Here is a 14,299-nt window from a genome sequence, read left to right as displayed (position 1 = left end):
TATACATTAGCTTGCAGATACTTCTTAAAACTTGATAAATCATGTTCACGTTCACAGTGTACAAATAATGGCATATCGTTTGCTAGCAAGAAATCAACCACTGACGCAGCAACTAGCGCTTGCTCTTCAAAGTAAGTCAAATAATCAAATTTATGGCATGCTTTGTTTGATTAGGTGACTACTCTATCTTTTGTATCGCTTTATGTTTATCTGATATTTTTATTGCTTGTTACTTCATACTTTCAACTGCTATTCTATTTACTTTATTTTATTTGTTATTATTATTGTTATATAGTATCGCTTCTATTTGTAATGTGTTTATGTGAATATTTATAACAATTCAATAGCATAATATATCGATGGTTAGTATAAAGATAATTTTCGTTCTTGGATGAATACTATTGAAAGTCTCTAACAAAGACATGTAATCGAATTTTATTCAAACTTAAGTATAAAAATACAAAAGTAGAGTAGAATGATCCACGCCCTGGGGGTTGATGTAAGATTAATGTAAATAGGTGGAGCACCTCCTCCTCCAGGTATGGGGCCACGTCCCCCTATAGATCCATCTCAAGGAACTACTACTACTACAGGACCACAGATCTCTGGACCAAATGTAATCGGTCCTGCTGTACCACCAAGACCAGGATGCCAGACACCACAGCAGCAGCAACCTCCTCAACCAGGCGCAAAAACTAATAGGGTGACAAGTGTAGCAAAACCAGCTGGTTTAGATCCGTTATTGATATTGCAGGAACGTGAAAATAGGTATTTGTTCAGTTGATTAGAATTTTACATTTCAACAATGTTAATAAATGCTGTTTACTGTTTGTTTATAACAGTGCAAAATGCATAACATCATTTACAGTTGCATATTTAAATATAAATATGTAATAACAGGGTAGCAGCACGAATAGCATTACGCATGGAGCAATTGAGTAATTTGCCAACCAACATGCCAGAAGATCTTCGTATCCAAGCACAGATTGAATTACGAATGCTTCGAGTTTTGAACTTCCAAAGACAGTTACGATCGGAGGTAGTTATACAAAAAACATTGAATAAATTTATGGTACATATTTATTGCAATTATTCTTTATAATCATTTTTAGATCTTAGCCTGTACTCGAAAAGATACGACATTAGAAACTGCAGTGAACGTAAAGGCTTACAAACGTACGAAGAAGCAGGGTCTTCGAGAAGCTAGAGCTACGGAAAAGCTTGAGAAACAACAAAAGTTGGAGGCAGAACGTAAACGCAGACAAAAACATCAAGTAAGTACATCCGTTTCTTATATTATATCTTGTACAATTCACATAAATAATATTGTGTAAATTATAAGTCATAGGATTTAAATTTTCATATTCTTTTCTTTCAAAGGAATTCCTCAGTTCAGTGCTTCAACATGGTAAAGACTTCAAAGAATTCCATCGAAACAACGTGGCCAAGCTGGCTAGGCTTAACAAAGCGGTTCTCAATTATCACGCTAATGCAGAACGAGAGCAAAAGAAAGAACAGGAACGTATCGAAAAGGAACGTATGAGACGTCTCATGGCTGAAGATGAAGAAGGATATAGGAAACTGATCGATCAGAAGAAAGATAAACGGTTGGCGTTCTTATTATCTCAGACTGACGAATACATCAGCAATCTTACTGAAATGGTGAAGCAGCATAAGATAGAACAGAAAAGAAAACAAGTGGAGGAGCAGAAACGCAAGAAGAAGAAAAAGAAGTTGCAAGATGGCGAAGGAGGTGAAGATGGTGGTGCAAACGAAGATGCTCGCGTTGGGGTGATCGAAACAGCTACTGGTCGTACATTAACTGGTGAAGAAGCACCTTTAATGAGTCAACTTTCAGCATTTTTGGAATCTCACCCAGGTTGGGAACCTATTGAATCGGAAAGCGAAGATGATGATGATGATGACGACGATGACAACGAAGGTGAAGAGAAGAGTGAACACAAAGACAAATCTACCGGTGACTCTGAAGAAGAGAAAGTAAAGAAGACGATACACAAGGCTAAGGTGGAAGATGATGAATATAAAACTGAAGAGCAAACATATTATAGTATTGCTCATACGGTTCACGAAGTAGTAACGGAGCAAGCATCGATTATGGTCAATGGAAAATTGAAAGAATATCAGATAAAGGGCTTAGAATGGTTAGTTTCACTATTTAATAACAATCTCAATGGTATACTTGCTGATGAGATGGGTCTTGGTAAAACAATCCAAACAATAGCACTAGTTACTTACTTGATGGAGAAAAAGAAAGTTAATGGACCATTCCTTATAATTGTTCCATTATCCACTCTGTCAAATTGGGTTTTAGAATTTGAAAAATGGGCTCCTAGTGTAGTAGTAGTATCTTATAAAGGTTCACCAGCTGGTAGAAGAGCTATCCAATCTCAAATGAGAGCCACTAAATTCAACGTTCTTCTCACTACGTACGAGTATGTGATTAAAGACAAAGGTGTCTTGGCTAAGTTGCAATGGAAATACATGATCATCGATGAGGGTCACAGGATGAAAAATCACCATTGCAAATTAACACAAGTACTGAACACACATTACTTAGCTCCCCATCGATTACTTTTAACAGGAACACCATTACAAAATAAATTACCCGAATTGTGGGCGCTACTGAACTTCCTGCTTCCATCAATCTTTAAATCCTGTAGCACATTCGAACAATGGTTCAATGCTCCTTTCGCAACTACTGGTGAAAAAGTCGAGTTGAATGAAGAAGAAACCATTCTTATTATTCGTCGATTGCATAAAGTATTGCGTCCCTTCCTCTTAAGACGTTTGAAAAAAGAAGTAGAATCACAGTTACCTGACAAAGTTGAATATATTATCAAGTGTGACATGTCAGGTTTACAAAAAGTTCTCTATAAACATATGCAAAGTAAGGGTGTCTTGTTAACTGATGGTTCAGAAAAGGGAAAACAAGGTAAAGGTGGTACTAAGGCGCTAATGAACACCATTGTACAATTGAGAAAACTATGCAACCATCCCTTCATGTTCCAAGCTATCGAAGAGAAGTACTGCGAACACGTTGGCACCCAAGGTTCTGGAGTTATCACTGGCCCAGACTTATACCGTGCGTCTGGTAAATTTGAGCTACTAGATCGTATTCTTCCAAAGCTGAAGGCAACGAACCACAGAGTACTACTATTTTGTCAAATGACACAGCTAATGACGATCATGGAAGACTATTTAAGTTGGAGAGGATTTATGTACTTGCGATTGGATGGTACTACAAAAGCCGAGGACAGAGGAGACCTATTAAAGAAATTCAACGACCCCGGTTCAGAATATTTCCTATTCTTACTGTCAACGCGTGCTGGTGGTCTAGGATTGAATCTTCAGGCAGCAGATACCGTAATCATTTTCGATTCTGATTGGAATCCACATCAGGATCTGCAAGCTCAAGACAGAGCACACAGAATTGGTCAAAAGAACGAAGTACGTGTTCTTCGACTTATGACAGTTAATTCTGTTGAAGAAAGAATATTGGCTGCTGCCAGGTATAAATTGAATATGGACGAAAAGGTTATACAGGCAGGAATGTTCGATCAAAAATCCACAGGTACCGAACGTCAACAGTTCTTGCAAAGTATTTTACACCAAGATGACGCTGAAGATGAAGAGGAGAACGAGGTGCCTGACGACGAAACGGTGAACCAGATGATCGCTCGAACCGAAGGTGAATTTGAAATATTCCAGAAACTAGATTTAGAAAGAAGAAGAGAAGAAGCAAAGTTAGGCCCTAATAGAAAGTCTAGATTGTTGGAGGAAGCTGAGTTGCCAGATTGGTTAGTAAAAGACGACGATGAAGTTGAAAGGTGGACATACGAAGAAGACGAAGATAGATTCCTTGGAAGAGGCTCGAGGCAACGAAAAGAAGTAGACTATACCGATAGTCTGACAGAGAAAGAATGGTTAAAGGCAATCGATGATGATGGCGCAGAATATGAAGAAGAAGAAGAGGATGACAAGAAAAAGAAAAAGACTAGAAAACGAAAGAAAAAGGGCGAAGAGGACGACGAACCTATACCAAAGAAGCGAAGAGGCGGCGGCTCTTCTATTGACCCTAAAATGAAACGAGCTATGAAAAAGTTGCTGATGGTGGTTGTTAATTATACCGACAACTCAGATGGTAGATTGCTGAGTGAGCCTTTTATGAAATTACCTTCTAGGAGAGAATTACCAGATTACTACGAAATTATTAAAAAACCTTTAACTATTAATAAGTTACTTCAAAAAATTGAAGAAGGAAAGGTAAATATGAATTGTAAAAAATAGTTTTAACATTAATGAAAAATTTGTTTCCAAAATGATATATCTAACAACTCATTTATTATTTTTCTAGTATGCTGACTTCGACGATCTTGAGAAAGATTTCATGCAACTCTGTAAAAATGCACAGATTTACAACGAGGAAGCTTCTCTTATACACGAAGATTCCATCGTATTGCAATCAGTTTTTACGAATGCACGGCAACGCATTGAAGAGGAGGGCAATAATTCTGATATAGATGATAAAGGTATTGTACATCATTATAATTCATTTTCAACATAAATAATAATTCAAAAACACAAGTTATTTTATCTCTGATGGTTTTAAGGTGATGGTGAAGAAGGTTCAGATGCTGAATCCAGCGTCAGAATGAAAATTAAATTCAAAGGAAGGAAGGGCGAAGGTAGAGGAGGTCGAAGAAAAAGAGTCACAAAGAAATATATATCTGATGATGATGACGATGCCGATGATAATTGATAACTACATGTGATTTTTTAGAATAAACGATAATAAGTAAGATACATTTATAACTAGCTATCTCGAAAAACTACTATTATCTATTGTGCACAATTGTCATTATTATGAGTAAAAGAATGTGTATAATGCTGTCATGATGCGACTGAGTGTTATAACTTGACTATAGTATAATGATACTATTAAACAATCAAGTTATAAATCTGAGAAATTGAGTCGCTGTTAAAAATTGAAATTCTGGAATCAGATAAACACAATCGAGTCCTATAGATTTAATATATATGAATTATAAATAGGGGAGAAATCATCTTATTTCATTTTATATTTTTAGCGAGTATTCGTGCAAATTGTAGGATGTACAGTAAAAAATTTATCATTAAGTGTAATACAAATGTGAATTTTATTTTAATTCTTATGTGACTATATTCGGAATGTCTAATCACATTACGTTCAAACGCGACTTTTTCCCAATTGAACTTTATTTTTATTTCTATGTAACGCCAAGACTAAACAGATCTGTATATCATACATAATTTCATAAAAGTACATGAATAAGTAATAGTAAAATTTTGAATTAGAAAGTCCTTTTGTATTTTCCATGATGTCAAAATCTCATTATTAGGCATTCAAATATTTGAAATATTTTTGACACTTTAACTAATAAAGATATGAGCATATTATTTAATATATTTTATTGCGTTTGAAGTTCAACATTCAATTCTTAAATTTTAATTAGCTTTTCCTTCCTATTTAAATATTACTTTTTTTTCACGTCCATAGGAAGCGAAAAGCATAAAGCATATTTTTCTTCTAGAATTAGTAATATTATTTTACCAATCATTGCTTTTCGAATTATTCTACACATAATTGTATGATCTTCGTGTAAACTTCGTATTGAATTATTGAAGTATTGAGTTGGAGTATTAAAAAAAGAAAAATATTTTATTTACATTATATTGTAATTCGTTATGTATAGGTAAATAAATCTTGAAAAATACCCCAAACTAATATCAAATACCTCTACTTAAATAGTAAATGTAGCATTAAAAACTTTTTAAAACGAAGCACTAACTCACGATAATACAGTCTTAAATTACACTATTATTGCCAACTAGTGGTGATACTCATGAATTAATAACTAATTATTTAACAGTTTATATTTCCAAACGCGTTACTCACAAATTTACAAATCCCTTTTTGTTGCTATAATTATGTATTTCTATTCAAAATTGTTACATAATCAATTATTAGGTCTTAATAAATATTCTGAATGCACAAATTGCAAGTAAATTCGTACAAAAACAAGATTAATCGTAATATTCGTTAAATGAGTAAATACTTATAAAAAGATTTAGCTAAACTCTGTATTTCCTACAAAATATTCATACTCAGATCGCAAATGATTAAACAAATAGATTGTTGATAATTACAGTAGTTTCTAGCTGAAGATTGCTAAATTCAAATTTTAGGATAGTCAAATCTATGATTACAACATTACAAGCATATATCATCTATTGTTATAGACAAATTTTTGTATACATTATTACAATTATTTCTTAAACCTACATATGAATATTTCGAAAACGAGGAATTTTGTTCATTTCATATTTATAACAGAATTATATTACCTACTACAAGGAGCTTTTAATTGATTATGGAATACGAGCTAGATAATTTATATAGATAACTGTCATCTATATACAAGTTGTCAATTACAAATGAAGTTTCTATTACATTCTGATTATAATTCGAATGAAAATATGTTGCAATACTTGTGTCAATCTTCATTTTAAGTATTCGATTGTTAATTATATTATATACTTTGCAACAAACAACTTATAATTATTAAATTATTATTTGAAATACAATTTCAAGTTACATTTTGTACGGAATATCACATATAAGTCAATGATATTTTCTTAAATATTGCATTAATGATTAATTAGTGATAGCATTTACTTTTATAGTTGCATCACTCATTGCATTGCATATCTTCCTATCTTACCTGCAGTGAACATCACCACGTGTTTATTACCTGGACATCACCGCTTATTACATTTATTTAGTTTATAGTACAGTTCCTATTAACGAAATGGTGAGTTTTGATATCGTTTCATTTTTATATAGAATAATTTTTCAATACTTATGTTTTTATTGAAAATTACAGTTATAAAGTCATAAAATTAGTATAAATAACCTCCATACCGGTTAATATACCAACTGTGATAAAGTTTAAACGTTTTCAACAGCTTATTTTTAATATTCATTATACAAGTAGAAACATATTGTATTATACATTTTTCTACGACATTTTGAAACAATATTATAATAATTATAAAATTAAATACTGTACCAATAATTGTAACATATGTATGAAAGAAATTAATTTGTTTTTAATAGACGACAGAAAGAAAAGGAACATTTAAAGTAGAATATCTTCAAAAAATTGAAAAAGATGTACAAACAAAATGGGAAGCGGAGAAAGTTTATGAGGAAGATGCTCCTCTGGAACCTAGAAAAAGTTCAGATGAGAAATTTTTCGCAACATTTCCTTTTCCCTATATGAATGGAAGGTTACATCTTGGGCATACATTTTCATTATCAAAATGTGAAGTAAATATTTAATGAACTGTATGAAGAATTAAAAATTATCTTAAATTTAATATATTTTATAATTTTGTAGTTTGCTGTACGTTATAATCGTCTTATGGGAAAGAAAGTTCTTTTCCCATTTGGCTTTCACTGTACTGGCATGCCCATTAAAGCTTGTGCTGATAAGTTGAAAAGAGAAATGGAGGTATATGGTTATCCACCACAATTTCCTGAGGAAAAAGAAGAATTAAAAGCAATAGTTTTAGATGATATAATAATGAAAGATAAAAGTAAAGGAACAAAGGTAATATGATAGTATATGAGGTATTTATATATTTTATAATTTAGTATATAATTGATTTTAGAGTAAAGCAGTTGCAAAATCTGCTACTGCAAAATATCAATGGCAAATTATGCAAACACTTGGGCTAGAACATGAAGAGATAAAGAAATTTGCAGATGCTGCGCATTGGTTAGATTATTTCCCCCCTCTTGCTGTGCAAGATTTAAAATCAATTGGACTACATGTAATATAAAAATTTATTTATTATCTTTTCAAAATTTGCACAAATAATAATGTTCAATATGTAAATATGAATAACATTACTTATAGGTGGATTGGCGCAGGACATTTATCACCACTGATGCAAATCCATTTTTCGATTCATTTGTGCGGTGGCAATTTCAACATTTAAAAGCTAGAAATAAAGTGAAATATGGAAAAAGGTATACAGTCTATTCACCAAAGGATGGTCAACCATGTATGGATCATGATAGATCATCTGGAGAAGGTGTTGGACCTCAAGAATATACATTGGTTAAACTGAAATTACAAGAACCTTACCCAAAAACTTTAGAGTATGTATCATATGAAATTTACGAAATTTGTTTTTTAATGAATATAATATTTAATTTATTTCTCCAGGTCTCTTTCTGGTAAAGCAGTTTATTTAGTAGCTGCAACTTTGAGGCCAGAAACAATGTATGGTCAAACAAATTGTTGGATTCATCCAGATATAAATTATATTGCGTATACTCTGTTAAATGGAGATGTTTATATATCAACAGAACGTGCAGCACGGAATATGTCCTATCAAGGATTTTTTAAAGAAGAGGGAAAAATATCAATTGTGTTGAAGCTTACTGGGAAGGTACTTTCATCTATTTAAATTGTATAATATGTATTTACAGCATTATTTGAATTTTCATGAATTTTGAAGGATATATTAGGATTACCATTAGAAGGACCTCTTACATTTAACAAAGTAATCTATACTTTGCCAATGTTAACCATTAAAGAAGATAAAGGTACAGGAGTTGTGACTTCTGTACCTAGTGATTCTCCTGATGATTATGCAGCTTTAATGGATCTAAAAAAGAAACAAGCTTTTAGGGAAAAATATAATATAACTGATGAAATGGTACTCCCTTATAATCCTGTAAGTAAATACAATTTTCACAATAATACAAATATGGTATTACATGTAATATATACGTGAACTTTTATATTTTTAGATACCTATTCTTGAAATACCAGAATTTGGTAATTTGTCGGCAGTAACTGTATATGATAAATTAAAAATTCAGTCTCAAAACGATAAAGCTAAATTATTGGAAGCAAAAGAAATGGTCTATCTAAAAGGTTTTTACGATGGCGTATTATTAGTTGGTAAATATAAAGGAAAGAAGATTCATGATGTCAAAAAGCAAATACAAAAAGAATTGATAGATGAAGGAAAAGCAGTCCTATATTATGAACCAGAAAAAACTGTTATGTCTAGATCAAATGACGAATGTGTAGTAGCTTTATGCAATCAATGGTATCTGGATTATGGAGAGGAAACTTGGAAAAAAGAAGCAACGGATGCCTTAAAAAATCTGAATACCTTTCATGATGAAGTGAGAAAAAATTTTATGGCATGTCTTGATTGGTTACACGAGTATGCATGTTCAAGAACTTATGGACTTGGTAAATCTTTGTACCATTTTTAAGTAGAAGAACTAAACAATTCTTATTATGCAAATATTTACAATGTCAATTTTAGGTACTAAATTGCCATGGGACGAAGCTTGGTTAATAGAATCTCTTTCGGATTCAACAATTTACATGGCTTATTACACAGTAGCACATATACTACAAGGAGGAACGTTTAAAGGCGATAGTACAAATACATATAACATAAAGTAAAGTTTTAGATCTTTAACTAATTCTCACAGAAAGTATTTCAAGTTATTTTAAGAATTTAAGAAATTATTACAAATGATATTTTTCATGTTTTAATTTTTATAAAATCTTGTGAGATCTTTATAATTATTTTATTCTACACTTAGAGTAGTTACAAAAGCATTAGACAATATTTTTGAGGAAAAAAGACAAGTAATTTTAAACATAGAAAGATGATTTGTTAATAACTTTAATAATTTAAAGCATCTCAAGAAAAACTTGTAATACTTTACATGAAATACTTCGTATTAGGTTCTCCCGTAAGTTCTTTTCTTTTTTTTACTAAGCCGAGTACGAAAATTATGAAAAGGATATATGACAAAACCTAACATATGGATAAGTATTTGAAACATCTTATAAAATTTTATGTTTAGAGCTAATGAAATGACTCCAGATGTCTGGGATTATATTTTCTTCAAAGATGCCAAGTTCCCAAAAACAAATATAAAGAAAGAGGCGTTAGAACATATGCGACGTGAATTCCATTATTGGTATCCCGTCGATTTAAGAGTATCTGGGAAGGATCTAGTACAGAATCATCTTACTTTCTTTATATACAACCATACTGCAATATGGCCAAAACAACCTGAGTTATGGCCGAAAGGAATAAGAGCGAATGGTCACTTACTATTAAATTCAGCTAAGGTATGTTGAAACCATTTCTATATTTTTTATTGCATGTTATCAAAGCTTTTTTTAGATGTCAAAATCGGAGGGAAACTTCTTGACACTCACGGAAGCAGTAGAAAAATTTTCAGCAGACGGTATGCGACTATGTCTGGCTGATTCTGGTGATTCAGTAGAAGATGCTAATTTTGTAGAAAGTATGGCAGATGCTGGAATTCTTAGACTATATAATTTCATTGAATGGGTAAAAGAAATGTTAGCTTCTAAACATACATTTAGACAAGGAAAACCACATACATTCAACGATAAAGTTTTTGAAAGGTATCAAAATACTAAGATATTTTATATACAATTCTATTTATAAAATCTGATAAAATTGAATTTATTTAATTAAACTAGTGAAATGAATCTAAAAATACAAGAGACCGGGGATAATTATGCAAAGATGCTATATAAAGAAGCGTTAAAAACAGGATTTTTTGAATTGCAAGCTGCAAGAGATAAATACATACAATTAAGTGCACTGGATGGTATTAATTGGTTGTTGATTATGAGATTCATAGAACTTCAAATTGTTCTTTTATCTCCTATCTGCCCTCATGTAGCAGAGTTTGTGTGGAATCTGATTGGTAAAGTAAGTTTACATCTTTAATGTATGATTAAATAGAGTTCTTAATAATAGAATACTTGGTATCTTGAGATGATTTTTTTTAATAGGAAGGTAGCATATTAAACACTAAATGGCCTCAAATAGGAGAGATAGATGAAATCCTTATAAAATCCTCACAATATCTTATGGACGCTGCACATTCCTTCAGACTGCTTTTGAAATCCTACATGACACCAAAGAAGGGACAAAAAGAGAAAAATGAAGCAACAGTTATAGAGAAACCAACCGAAGGCACAATTTGGGTAGCAAAAACCTATCCTTTTTGGCAAAGCACTATTTTAACTGTAATGAAGGATCTGTATCTGGTAAGTGATTATGACAAAACAGTTTGTATATTTACACTAAAATATATACAATACGTTACTTTACAGAAAAATAATAATAAACTGCCGGAAAATAAAGTTATTGCAACGGAACTAGGAAAAATACAAGAATTGAAAAAATATATGAAACGAGTAATGCCGTTTGTGCAAGTTATGAGAGAAAAAATGGATCTCATTGGATTGAGTGCGCTTAATCTAACTTTAGATTTTGACGAATTTACTGTTCTCCAAGATAACAAAAAGTATCTTGAAAATACGTTAGATGTAAGGATTGAATTTTTCTTTTGTATTTTTATCTACGCTTACTACACTTATTAAATTGTCTGTTTATTTAAACGTAGCTAGAAAATATAGTGATAAAGTTTACTGATGAAGCTTCAGAGAAAACGAAAGAAGCATGCTGTCCAGGTTCACCTTATATGAACTTTTATAATAAAGCTGGGATCTCAGTATGCATCATAAATCCACAGAGGTGTAGTGGACTATTCAGAATGTCCGTAAAAATCATGGACGCAGATAGTGTTGTAGATATTATTTCACGAATATCGAAAGAAAATAAAAATATAAAAAGTATGTATTTATCAATATTAAAATTACTACTTCTAATCTGAATTATCGAATCAAATTTTTTTTTAGATCCATCGTTAGTTTCCTTGTATCGTTATAATGATCCTGTTCTGGGACCCAGAAGTAGGCCAGTTGTTGATGATATTCTAAAAGGTAAAACTCAGATTCCTCTTGATTCTGTATTCAATGTTGATTTAGAAAAGAATAATATTAAAGTAAACATAGATGGGAATTTATATGACATTGGTGATGAACTAGTGTATATAGTTCATTCTGTGAAAAATTAATATTATGTACGTGAGTATATATATTTATACTCAGCATAAATTATTTAAAACTCATCTTTATAAATAACTTTTTATAATGTTAATAAAACTATTTCACATAAAATTTTAGATATTTTTATAGGCATAAAATGATAGAATGGTAGAAAAAGTTTTCAGTTCCTTGTGTTCAAATTATATTTATTATTTATAAAACTTCCATTATATTGAACAATTAAAATTTGTTAACGACACGTTTTTTTTCTTTGCTGTGTAACATCATTACTTTTAGATATTTATTATTAGTTTAATTCATATTTATAGAAATAAAAGTTCTGTATAAAAATCGACTTTATTACACGTTTTCCATAATTCTTATGTTTTCATGATACTTTTACAAAAAGTATTACATAAAATATATATAGTATACTTATTTTCAATCTTGATGTATATCTTTTCATGTGTATATACAACCATATTGTGAAAAATGATGTTGTCACTGAACGCATTAAAAAATATTTTGACATTTATGGCATTAAGGATACTATTTTGTATTGTCATTTGCACCTAAATACGATTTCTCTTTATATTTGACACGCACACACAATGTGCAATCATTTTTAGGTACATTTTATTTATTCTTCCAAGCTACCACTTCTTCTCGTATTTTTTGTACATCCATAGCACCTGTTCTACAACATCCACCTATGTATCGAACTCCCAAGTCAAGCCATTCGTGTATAAATTGATGTAAAGAATAGCCTTCTTCGTTTTTCTTCCAACCATTTTCTACTGTGTATTTCTCACCACTGTTGGGGTACACCACCAATGGAATAAATTCTTGGTTGGGATTTTCATTAATTCCTTTCAGTAAACTGCTCACATGTTGGGGTGCAATGCAATTGGTACCAACCGCTACAATCTGTCCTGGTAAAGCCTTTTTGTAACAGTGTATTGCAACATCTTGAAAATTGGAACCATCAGCTATACTTTTGCTGTCACTGCGACAAGAAAATGACATCCAAGCTTTAATGTTTGGAAACTCCTTTAACAACTGGACCAGTGCTTCTGCTTCTAGTTTGCATGGTATTGTCTCTATTGCTAACATAGTTATACCACTGTCTATTAATTTAGTAATACGAGGCCTATGCCAGTCCATAAGAATTTCCCTTGACAGAGTTGAACAGTATTTACCAGTGTATTCTGAAGCATCGTGTAAGCAGGCACCATATGGTCCAACAGATCCAACAATTAATGGATTTGAATTTGGAACACATTTTCCATTTTCTATACTTTTCTTGTATAAACTCACAGCTTCTTTGGCATAATTAACAGCTTTGCAAAATAAGTTAAGACTTTCTTCTTTTGTCAAGTTCATATATTTTGAGAAACTATCGATAGATGTTTGATATGTGTTTGTTAAGATTATGTCAGCTCCAGCTTTTAGAAAATCTAGGTGTGTAGCAATGACAGCTTCTGGATTTGTAACAAGAAATTTTGCTGTCCATAATGGATCACCATCTATTATATCACCCACATGAGTGGCTAATTGTGTAGAAAATCCACCATCTAACACTTTAATTTCTTGCATTTTTTTCTTTTCAGATTACTATACTTTTTAATTATGTAAGTTTTCTTAATAGTGTCACGTACTCTTCAACGCAGAAACTACACCCAAGAGGAAGCAACTTTTACAGTTATACACACGTCTTAATTGTTTAAATGTTTCTGAAAGGCTGAGGCAATAATTTCTATAATTGCTCTCAGAAGCACTCTCATGCACAGAATGCACTTAATCCAAAGTCCATGAAGATGTGAGATACTTATTGAAAAGAAAATGAAGTTTTAAGAAAGGTTCCCAGATTATTCAATAAAAGATTACTTTTTTTTAATACCTATGTCGTGAAGATCCCTTGTGTCAACAAGATCAAATCATATCACGTGTTTACACATGTTCTGATAAATTATGTGCTTGTGATCTGAATGTCTATATGTAGGTGCAATGTTTCCAAGTGTTACAATCTGTATGTAACGTGTGCTTGATAATATTAATCAACATTTATTAATATGTTGTATTATATAATTTTTGAATTGTTACATTGATATTTTGAACTTTAATAATGGAGTACATTTATTTTCTTATAATGATAGTTGGATTAACGAGATATAAAAAATGATTGAAGTATACGAATTTTTTCAAGCTTTAGAAGATTCATTAGTTTTTTTGGAAATTAATAGTACATAAAAATCCTTGAG

At 31.5% G+C, this 14,299-nt stretch overlaps 3 protein-coding genes across 6 annotated transcripts in view; 2 read left to right on the top strand and 1 right to left on the bottom strand.

Annotated features, from left to right (window-relative positions):
• Brm (ATP-dependent helicase brm) overlaps nt 1-5,775 on the top strand; it is a 32,722-nt gene extending 26,947 nt beyond the window's left edge. For 2 of the 3 annotated variants that reach the window (XM_076389646.1, XM_076389644.1), the window contains 7 exons: nt 58-131; nt 519-768; nt 901-1,039; nt 1,113-1,274; nt 1,381-4,284; nt 4,376-4,550; nt 4,632-5,775. In XM_076389646.1, coding sequence (XP_076245761.1) covers nt 58-131; nt 519-768; nt 901-1,039; nt 1,113-1,274; nt 1,381-4,284; nt 4,376-4,550; nt 4,632-4,780 — 3,853 coding nt within the window. In that variant the 3' untranslated portion in view covers nt 4,781-5,775. The remainder of the gene's footprint in view (nt 1-57; nt 132-518; nt 769-900; nt 1,040-1,112; nt 1,275-1,380; nt 4,285-4,375; nt 4,551-4,631) is intronic. The other variant, XM_076389645.1, reaches the window with a different exon arrangement.
• A 1,042-nt stretch (nt 5,776-6,817) lies between these two features.
• On the top strand, nt 6,818-12,170 carry Leurs (Leucyl-tRNA synthetase). 2 transcript variants are annotated; one of them, XM_076388446.1, is made up of 16 exons: nt 6,818-6,872; nt 7,178-7,390; nt 7,461-7,673; nt 7,735-7,896; nt 7,983-8,227; nt 8,295-8,520; nt 8,590-8,808; nt 8,885-9,338; nt 9,415-9,553; nt 9,968-10,238; nt 10,294-10,541; nt 10,620-10,854; nt 10,938-11,195; nt 11,262-11,477; nt 11,555-11,783; nt 11,850-12,170. In XM_076388446.1, the coding sequence occupies exons 1-16, from the start codon at nt 6,870-6,872 to the stop codon at nt 12,065-12,067; spliced, it is 3,549 nt and encodes a 1,182-aa protein (XP_076244561.1). In that variant the 5' UTR covers nt 6,818-6,869; the 3' UTR covers nt 12,068-12,170. The 2 variants fall into 2 exon arrangements, with proteins under 2 accessions (XP_076244561.1, XP_076244562.1); XM_076388447.1 differs by lacking the exon at nt 6,818-6,872 and having other exon boundaries at nt 7,224-7,385.
• A 194-nt stretch (nt 12,171-12,364) lies between these two features.
• Nucleotides 12,365-14,220, bottom strand: LOC143185632 (betaine-homocysteine S-methyltransferase). The gene has a single exon (XM_076388802.1). The coding sequence runs from the start codon at nt 13,632-13,634 to the stop codon at nt 12,675-12,677; it is 960 nt and encodes a 319-aa protein (XP_076244917.1). The 5' UTR covers nt 13,635-14,220; the 3' UTR covers nt 12,365-12,674.
• Between the last annotated feature and the right edge of the window lie 79 nt (nt 14,221-14,299).

Source organism: Calliopsis andreniformis, chromosome 12 (assembly GCF_051401765.1).
Source record: "Calliopsis andreniformis isolate RMS-2024a chromosome 12, iyCalAndr_principal, whole genome shotgun sequence".
Lineage (NCBI taxonomy): Eukaryota > Metazoa > Arthropoda > Insecta > Hymenoptera > Andrenidae > Calliopsis > Calliopsis andreniformis.
Note: the sequence above shows the minus strand (reverse complement) of the source record. Positions and strands in the feature narration are given on the sequence as shown.